Source organism: Mchenga conophoros, linkage group LG7 (genome assembly GCF_057382185.1).
Source record: "Mchenga conophoros isolate Kocher_MC1m ecotype Shallow Benthic linkage group LG7, M_conophoros_male_GT1.1, whole genome shotgun sequence".
In the NCBI taxonomy this organism is placed as follows: domain Eukaryota; kingdom Metazoa; phylum Chordata; class Actinopteri; order Cichliformes; family Cichlidae; genus Mchenga; species Mchenga conophoros.
The window spans coordinates 19,148,619-19,158,579 of NC_140532.1; the positions used below are offsets into that span (position 1 = coordinate 19,148,619).

At 40.6% G+C, this 9,961-nt stretch overlaps 1 protein-coding gene across 3 annotated transcripts in view; it reads left to right on the forward strand.

The window, feature by feature from the left end:
- The window catches only part of kcnq1.2 (potassium voltage-gated channel, KQT-like subfamily, member 1.2), a 177,087-nt gene that overhangs the window by 43,009 nt on the left and 124,117 nt on the right, over positions 1 to 9,961 (forward strand). The window contains exon 16 of one of the 3 annotated variants that reach the window (XM_085282747.1): positions 341 to 1,228. The exons of the other annotated variants lie outside the window; for them this stretch is intronic. Coding sequence (XP_085138873.1) covers positions 341 to 347 — 7 coding nt within the window. The 3' untranslated portion in view covers positions 348 to 1,228. Of the gene's footprint in view, positions 1 to 340; positions 1,229 to 9,961 lie in introns of those variants that run through there. 3 annotated transcript variants of the gene reach the window in all.

Here is a 9,961-nt window from a genome sequence, read left to right on the forward strand (position 1 = left end):
ATAGTCTTGGAGCAGTAAAGCAGCCACACACTGATTCATATCCTCTGGATAACAGAGCTGTATGGAAGCATATTCAGTATTTAATCTTATTACAGACTCTGGCTTATTATATGGATGCTGACCTCCACACGGCATTTACTCACTTGGACGATTAGAAATGCTTTAATTCTACTCAGTGAGCCAAAAAATGTTGCACCATAAATGCTGCAGCTATGCTGGCATTAGAGAACAACAGAAGTTTAAATTGGCTTCCTTTTTACAGGCATGGTTTTAGCTGGGTGTCTTGTGGTGTAATTGCTGCAGTGTTCATAACTCTTTTGTCAAATTTTTTTTTTCACAGATTCTAATTATCCGCGTGCATGCCGTGTCTGCTTTTGGTAAACGGAGTCACGCAACTTGTGGATAAACTTCCAGCTTACTGGATGCACCAGAGAAACGTTACACTGACTCCAATGCAGTCTCTACTGACTCTACACTGACTGACCTTCAGCATCTTTCCTGTAGTGCAACAGGAAAAATAGCATTTCAGCTGAAAACACATTAAAAATGCAATGTCCAGATGAAGACTATCCACTTTCTGGATGATTTAGCATGCATCAAAACAAGTTAGATGATCCTTCTCCTCTTTAGCTCAGAATATGCAGTGTCCATGTTTTCCAAAAAGAATTTCAAATTTAAATTTGATCCATTTTTTCACTTTGCCTCAGTCGATTTTTAATGAGCTTTAGATGACAGCGTTCCTGAATCATGCTACCATATGGCTTCTTTGCATGATAGAGTTTCAGACTGTATTTGCAGATGGCATAGTCAACTGTGTTCACATACAGTAATTTCAAGAAGAGTCCAAGCAGTGATTTCCATGACAGTATCACGCCTGTTTTTAATGCAGTGCTGCCCGAGGGCCCAAAGCTCATCCAGTGCTGATTTTCGGCCTTTTCCTTTGCACACAGAGATTTTTGCAGACTGACTGAATCTTTTGATGATAATATGTGTTGTAGATAACAAGGTATTCAGAGCCTTTCCAATATTATGTTGAAGAACATTTTTCTGGAGTTGTTCCAGAATTTGTAGACATGGTCTTTGCAGATTGGGCAACCTCTGTCCAATTTTACTTCTCAAAAAATCTGCCTCTTTAAGATGAAGATTTTACTGACCTGCTGCCAGTTAACATAATCAGTGCCAAAATGTTCCTCAAGTTGTTGTTTTTCAGGCTTTTGTCACCCTCAAGATGCTCAAGGTGCTGTGTTTACGGTGTTCTGTCATGAATAAAATATGGTTTGAGGAGATTTGCAAATCATTTCATTCTGATTTTATTTACAATTTAAACAGTGTCCCAAGTTTTTTGGAATCGTGGTTAAGGCAGCAAAAAAAGGTCCTAGTTCTTTCTTCTGCACGGCATTACACTAAGATGTTACGAGTCATTTATGAAGTAAACACAGAGCAATTGTTCACATATTTCTTTGCTACAAATGCTTCTATATACCCTTACTCTTTCATTCAATACTTTTCAATATTGCATGGTGAAAATCTGATAGCTGAGAAAAAGCAGAAAAGCAGAATGCAAAAACAAAGCTCCATTTTGGATAGATGTAACTTCTTTTTTTATTAGAAGTAGCTTTGAGGCTTCCTCTTTTTTTAGCATGGGATTGATTTTGGTAGCAGGAGAGCACTATGCAGAACCTGAAGGCTCTTGTTACATGCCAAAAGCATGTAACACAATTACAAAAGTTGGCAAACCTGAGTCAAACAAGGAGAAAGAACCATATTGAGATCATGGACCGTTTTAATGCTTTCACATAGTGAATGAAATGATAAGTCTGCTTTTGCTCTAGTGCCAAATAATGAGCAAATTCTCCCTCCAAGGCCAAAAGGAGAATCTGAAGGCCTTGTTTTATGATGTGCAGGTCACACACAGCGCAATAAAGAGAACTTTCAGGGACTTTTTTTTTTTTTTTAAATTAAAGAGTGTATTTAGTTTGGCTTTACACTAGCCATCCTGCATTAATGAAGGCACCTCATGCTGCTCTTATTAGGAATGAATGTTTACTCCCCCTCAGTGGTGTTGGTGATTCTAGGACGGTTTTATGGTGAGGGGACCATCAACAACTAAGCGAATGGCCCTCTTTATGGCCTCTTACCGCAGGTTGGGAAAATCCAGCGAGTCAGCAGGCAAGTACTGCATAAATAACCCATCCAGACATAATTTTAAACAAAAAAAACAAGATTCGCTCATCAGCACAATGTCTAACTGTGACATCCAGATTATTTCCAGGTCCGTATGAAGTGGCTTTAAAAGATATGCGTGCCACTTTCGACCCCATTAGCGTTAATGAAATCTGCAATCTGGAGCGCAGACAGAGGTGGACTGAACCAAGCAAATCACGCAGTGCTGTTTTTGGAGGTATCCCGGTGTGGTGCGGGGTTCAGGCTACAGTTAATAGCATTTGAAGCTGCAGCCAGACTTCATTGAAACGATCAGATTTTTTGTAAAAATAAATTAATGTGCAAAACCAAAACAAAAGAGAAAGTGTGTGGATGTGTCCTATCTCTTATATGAGAATTATTTTATTGATTACTGCCCAAAATGTTTTCAAAAATGCAACATTCTCACTTATTTCTGGTGACCATAAAACTGTGTGGGGGAAAAACAGTCAGTGGAGATGCTTGTGTTTGCAGGTCTCATCTGCCTCAGGGCCACGTTTAAAATCCTAGGAATCAGCTGTAAACGCTCTGCCCTGCACTCCTTAATTATACCATCAGTTTCTCTTCATTTCCACTGCAAAGACACAATTCCCAAAGAAGAAGGGGGAAAAAAAAAAGCAGATCATGGAAAAGGAAAATGACCTCAGGAAATTTCTGTTTTCACAGCCTGATTCACCGAGCAGCTCCGTGACGTCACGGCTGCCGATCCTTTTGTTTAGGGACAAGAAAATATTGAGAAAAAAGAAAGAAAGAAAAATGTTTGTTTTCATTAGACCAGAGCGCTGTTAACAATTACACACCCGTGAGGACAAAGGTAATGACAATTTGTGTTTTTGTTAGCTGCCCTCATAATTTAATTGTTTCCATCCAGAATGTCGTTTGACCATTTGGTTCTAGTTAATGATGTTTGTGCTAATGGGCTGTAATGCATGCTAACGTTCAGGCTGAATATACATTATAAACTAATGAAACCAACATAATTACCTAAAATTGAATTATTAGGATGCCTAATAATGGAAGTCAAGATAAGGTAGCTTGGGGATATTTTTTCCCACTTGAGCACAGCCATTAACAAACTGAAGATAAACTCCAGATGGTTTGGAACGGTGCATTTATTTTTTAATTATTCCCAAACAAGGTTACTTTATGAAGAAGAAGAAGAAGAAGAAAAAAAAAATCACATTATGGACCAAAACAGAAAAAAACCCCAAAGCCAATAATAATTTTAATAAAGATGTCAAAACACTGTAATTAAATCATGTGATTAATGGCACCGCACAGCTGGTATGGTAAAAATAGCGAAACAGTCTGTAAAATTACTTGGAAAAACTTCCCAGCAAAGACCAAAAGTATAAAACCTAAGAACAAAAAAAGAAAATGTGTGGCAGAAATAGGGGGTTATTTGTTTTACCTCCACTTTACTTTTAATTTCACGCTGTAGATTAGACATAGAGAGGGGTTAGGGTTAGTAACCAGGAGTAACTAACCTACTGCGTTAGTTGTATTAATATGCCACAACTACACTGCATTTATGTTGTTTTTCTTTGTGTGTTTTGTTCCATATATCTTAGTTGCAAAGCAGGTCCTCATACTTGGTGTGCGAATGTGTGTTTAGTTTGCCCGGCACACTTCACAGCAGTCTTTGCACTAATCCTGACAGCTTCCACTTTAACTGTAGTGAAATCAAAGTAAGGCCCAACCCAGTCCCTACTTGGAGGACTCTGTGCAGATGCTTGGCTGTGTGCTCGAGGCGCGCCTCCCTCTCCGCTCGCATTAGAAGCACCTGTATAAATACGATCTCTCGACTTCTGCGTGTGTGTTTCGCTCTGTGCTCTTGTCCCTTACGCCTCCCACCGCCACTACCACCACCACTACCACCACCACCCCTTCCTCAGTACAGGGCTCAGTTTCTTCTTTGCTCTCGTTAATAAAAACAGTAATCTGCAGCAGCACCTGAGTGACCTGTTTGTACAGCCAGTCCCGTTGCCTTGCGAAGCTCTTTGGCTACTGTTTTTTTTTTTTTTTTTCTTTTGCTCAGCTCTCCTACTCTCAGGTTTTCAAATAGACCAGTCCTGCTATTTGATGTGGGCTCGAGGAAGGGGGTGGGGGTTTATTCAGGTGTGGTGAGTCTGACGACCGATGCTGCTACCACCCTGCCTCTGATGTTGTGTCCATCGGCAGCCAGGTGCTGGAGCTCCATCAGAGAGGCCACTGTTCCGAACCTGCGGATGAATAGAGGGCCCATTGATGGCGCTCGTCTGTGGGGCGCTGCGGTTTCTCCCCTCTTACACGCACAAGCAGGGGTAGATGGTGGACCAGGGCGTTTACCTGCTGGAGAGAAAAGGGGCTGACCAAAGGGGAGCCGCAACATTCTGGCCTAGCTTTTGGCCGCCGGGGAACTTGTAATATGGTTCATGTGTCCACATGTCCCGATGTGTTTGAGAGGGTATTCACTCCCACTCTGGGCGAGTGCCTGTCCCACCTGTTTGAATAAGACTCACTCTGTTTGAGCCAGAGGTTGAATGTGGATGTGTCCTGACATCATGTCAAGGATACATCCACTGAATATAAGGTTGGAGGGTTTGGGTGTAGTTGGATTAATAATACTTCCCTTTAGAGTGAAATATTTCTGGCCACATTATTATGTACACATTGCTATTCCCAGGTTGGACCCCCTTCTGCCTTAATTCTTCATGCCACATTCCTTAGAGCTTTTGGTCCTTGTTGACATGACAGAGTCACACAGTTGCTGCACATCCACGATGTGATTCTACTATTCCATCTCATCCCAGAGGTGCTGTATCATCTCATCCCACGGTCAGCAACAATACTCAGGTAGGCTAGTGTTAAAGTGATGCTTAGTTGGTGCTATGGTAGTACTGTTACACATTGTCTATTCTACTGCTTTGGTCCAAGGTAGTTCTCGGTTTAACATGTTGTGCATTCAGAAATGCTCCTCTACTCCTTCCATGATTGTAACGAGTTACTGTTGCCTTCGTATCAGCTTAAAGCAGTCTTGCCGTCCTTCTCAGACTTCTGACACCAACAACACATTTTTGCCCACAGAACTGCTGCTCGTTGGGCATTTTCCCCTTTTCCTGATCATACTCTTTAAACACCAGTGATGGCTATGTGTGGAAAATCCCTGTAGTTTATGAAATACTCTCACAGGTTTGTCCGGTACCAACTGCCATTCCACATACAAAGTCACTTAAAAAACTTTCTTCCCCACTATTGATTTAAAAATCAGCAGGTTGCTTTAAACAGGTTACAACCCTAAAGCATTGAGTTGCTGCCACGCGACTCACTCACTCATGTGGAGATTTTTTTAAGAATACAGAGAAATATGGACGTTTTCATATGAATTTCACCGCAATAAAAATTCAGCAGATAACTGAAGGTGTAATTGTGTTCTGTGAATTGGGTTTTAAATGACTTTTTTTTTGTGGTATAAAAACGTCTTAAGAAACTCTCTTCTTATACTTATTGCTGAAAGCATGAGAAAAAGCAACGATTCACAGTTACCTGACCACAAATATGTTTTTCCTTTTTTTTGAGAACGGGCAGCTTATACTTCCTGGTAGTTCAACTTAGCAGAATTTATGTGAATTCTCTGAAAGAAAAAATCTGTCTTCAGTTGAAATCCACTCCTATGAACGTTTCTTTATCACACTGACCACTGTGACATCAAGCCCTGAAATTAGTTGCCCGAGTATCGCTTCTATCATGACACCATCGAGGGAACTTTGCGCTTTGCAAGATTTATAGGAGGCACAGTTTCACAACCTCACACACTTGCAGCTGTTCCACTGAGAAGTTTTGCCTTTTCTTCTTAGAGAAACCCAACCACAGTGCTTTTCTGGTTGCGTTTCTCACTAAGTGTGGCGTTAGAAGTTTATTTTCCATGGCAGTACGAGGAAAAAGGTAAGCCATTTTCAGGATTAAAGTGAAAAAAGAGAGAAAAAACTGACTTTCTTGTTGCTGTATATTATATAATCCTTGTATCAGCGATAAAGAAGCAGTCAGCAGGTTATCGGTCAAAGACTTAAAATATCTCTGGGAACAGATGTTTTAAATTAGTGGAAAGAAAAGTTGTAAATCATGAAAAAGTGGGACCAGGTAAGCCTTGGTGATGTGTCGCCCAAACCCCTCCATGCACCTTTATTTTTTTTCCACTCTTGTTAATAGGAGCTATATAGAGCCCAGTTCTTAATTAAAGGCCCCCCAAGGGGCTGTAGCAGTAAATGAGACTAATAACCTTCCAAATAAGTCCCTGCTAGTGCTGAAAGGCTGGTCTCTTTATACTGCAAGTGTATATGTGCTATAAAGCTTTTTTCCAGCACACTAAAGCAATTTTATAGCTCTGTTTTATTCTTTTCTTTTAAAGCCTGTCAGAAGAACAGGGGAGAAAGTCAGCGAGGGTATCTGTGGATCAAAAATAGTGCAGTGCAGTGCCACTGGTTCAGGTTTGACCCCTGAAAAGTGGTAAATTCACAAGATTTACATGCAATACCCTACACTAATGTGTTATTCACTGCCTTATTCAGGGTTATGAAGATGTGTTAACAAAGTTATGCAGCATAATTAGATACAATTTGAGATGTAATTCAATTTTTTCATACTTTCTACTGAATGAGTGTTTGTATGACACTAGATGGATAATGTTTTCTGCTTGTGTGTGTGTGAATGCACTTGAATATTTTAAATAAACCATAAAACCCCCAAAACACGAAATGTAAAAAAAAAAAAAATTCTAATTAATTTACTGGTCATTATTGTCGGGTTTTAAAGTTATGTGGTGCACACAGCTCGAACACTGATATAAAAATTAAACAAGAAGACGTTTCTAAGCATAGATTAGAAATGAGAGTGGCATAAATGTGGGTAGTGTGATCTGATCAGAGATCATTTGATGGTGACAGATGATAATGTTCGTCATCAGTGAGCTGAAAAACATCAACACGCGCTGGCGTTTGTCAAAGTAGGTTATTATGGTAAGGCTTTGTGGACCGTTATGGGTGCGTCTCAAAACATACTCGTGGTAATCAAACACTAAACAGATCTGTAAGATAGACAGGGGGTTGTTTTGGGAACAATTTGGATGTAATTACTAATAAAGTCAGGATTTAGTTTAGCCAGGACTTTACAAATACATTACAGAAATACTACGAGTAATACAGTATTAAATGCAATAATTCCTCAAAACATATAAAAACATTTTACTTTTTTTTTTTTAATTTCTGATAAAAAATTTTTAACTTAGTGTTTAAATAATCAAGGCCTTTTCCTAAATTGTAGAACAAAAAATACCCAAAATGTGTAACTTTTAAATTGAGACTGTAAAAGAAGCGCACACTGCTGCACTTTATATTTATTTTAGAATAGTCCTACAGAAAATGCAGCATCTTACTGTAATGACACATAAAATAAAGTATGTACCTGTACCTGGCAAATAACATCTTATTTAAATTAAATTACATCTTAATAGGAGATTCACATCTTGGATGTGCAGCCAACAAATCTGGTAATCAAAGCCTGTGACCTGATTAACAGTGTTTTAAGAAAAGGTTTGTATTTTTTAACGGCATGTGCATAATTTATTTATTTTTTACCCATGTGGAATAAAAATCCCAAGGGAAAGAAAACTGAGTATCTCAGCAGAGCAAACAAGAAAAAAAACAACACATGTGAGCAGTACAGAGGCGAGTGGAGGATGGGAGCTATGACTCGGGGAGGTAAATAAATTCCTCTCATTGACCAGCAGGCTGTACTGTAGCGACATCACTCCTCCTTGGATGGTCTGGCCTACGGTTTCGGAGCTCTTTCTGTGTTTTGATGTTTTCGTGTAGATTTAACAATTTCATCCTCCGAGAGTGAGGAAGAGCAGAGGGGACAGGTTTGAGCTCAAGTGGAAACCTCCATGTTTTTTAGGGGTTTGGTGTCCGCAGTCGGGTGTGGCCCCCAAACCACCACATTAACACCACCAACCACCATCATTGCTATTACCATGGTCATGTCCCACCACCACCCCTCCCTCCTTTTTTCTTGTTTTCGAGCAGGAGAAACAGATAAAAGTGCAGATTGACAAAACCACAGTTTCCTTACTTTATCAGAGCTGTGCCATTCTCTCTGCAGTCCAGTACTGCTCAGTTTGTTTGTTTGTTTTCCCCTCTTCAGACATTGTGCTACAGTTTCCCTGTGAACAATAGGTATGGTCTGCCAGTTCCAAAAGAGTTGATAACGGGCACTTTTATCTCCGTTGTAGCAAAGCACGGATCAAAAATAATGTGCTATCTGTTTGGATGTACAAAGTGTGTGCTGTGCATTTCTCTGAATCTGCAAGCTCTGCTTGGTGTGTAACTCTAGTATTTACATAACATTGTTTTCTTTTTCCAGACTGTAGTTCAAGTCACACATATGCTCTCCTCCTGTCTCCCCACTGCCTCTCTTACTCTCTTTCCTTCTGCCTGTTTCTGTCACATTTTCTCTCTTGGCCTCAGTACAAGTACTAGCAGTTGTCAGTTTCAGGAAATGCATTGCTCTCTTTTGGGAAGTGAGGTATCTGCCTTTGGGCTGGTTGTTTTTTTCTTTTTCTCTTTTCTTTTTTTTCCCTCTTTTTCATAATTTGTACAGTGGGGCAAAAAAGTATTTAGTCAGCCACCGATTGTGCAAGTTCCCCCACTTAAAATGATGACAGAGGTCAGTAATTTGCACCAGAGGTACACTTCAACTGTGAGAGACAGAATGTGAAAAAAAAATCCATGAATCCACATGGTAGGATTTGTAAAGAATTTATTCGTAAATCAGGGTGGAAAATAAGTATTTGGTCAATAACAAAAATACAACTCAATACTTTGTAACATAACCTTTGTTGGCAATAACAGAGCTCAAACGTTTACTATAGGTCTTTACCAGGTTTGCACACACAGTAGCTGGTATTTTGGCCCATTCCTCCATGCAGATCTTCTCGAGAGCAGTGATGTTTTGGGGCTGTCGCCGAGCAACACGGACTTTCAACTCCCGCCACAGATTTTCTATGGGGTTGAGGTCTGGAGACTGGCTAGGCCACTCCAGGACTTTCAAATGCTTCTTACGGAGCCACTCCTTTGTTGCCCGGGCGGTGTGTTTTGGATCATTGTCATGTTGGAAGACCCAGCCTCGTTTCATCTTCAAAGTTCTCACTGATGGAAGGAGGTTTTGGCTCAAAATCTCACGATACATGGCCCCATTCATTCTGTCCTTAACACGGATCAGTTGTCCTGTCCCCTTGGCAGAAAAACAGCCCCATAGCATGATGTTTCCACCCCCATGCTTCACAGTAGGTATGGTGTTCTTGGGATGCAACTCAGTATTCTTCTTCCTCCAAACACGACGAGTTGAGTTTATACCAAAAAGTTCTACTTTGGTTTCATCTGACCACATGACATTCTCCCAATCCTCTGCTGTATCATCCATGTGCTCTCTGGCAAACTTCAGACGGGCCTGGACATGCACTGGCTTCAGCAGCGGAACACGTCTGGCACTGCGGGATTTGATTCCCTGCCGTTGTGGTGTGTTACTGATGGTGACCTTTGTTACTTTGGTCCCAGCTCTCTGCAGGTCATTCACCAGGTCCCCCCGTGTGGTTCTGGGATCTTTGCTCACCGTTCTCATGATCATTTTGACCCCACGGGATGAGATCTTGCGTGGAGCCCCAGATCGAGGGAGATTATCAGTGGTCTTGTATGTCTTCCATTTTCTGATGATTGCTCCCACAGTT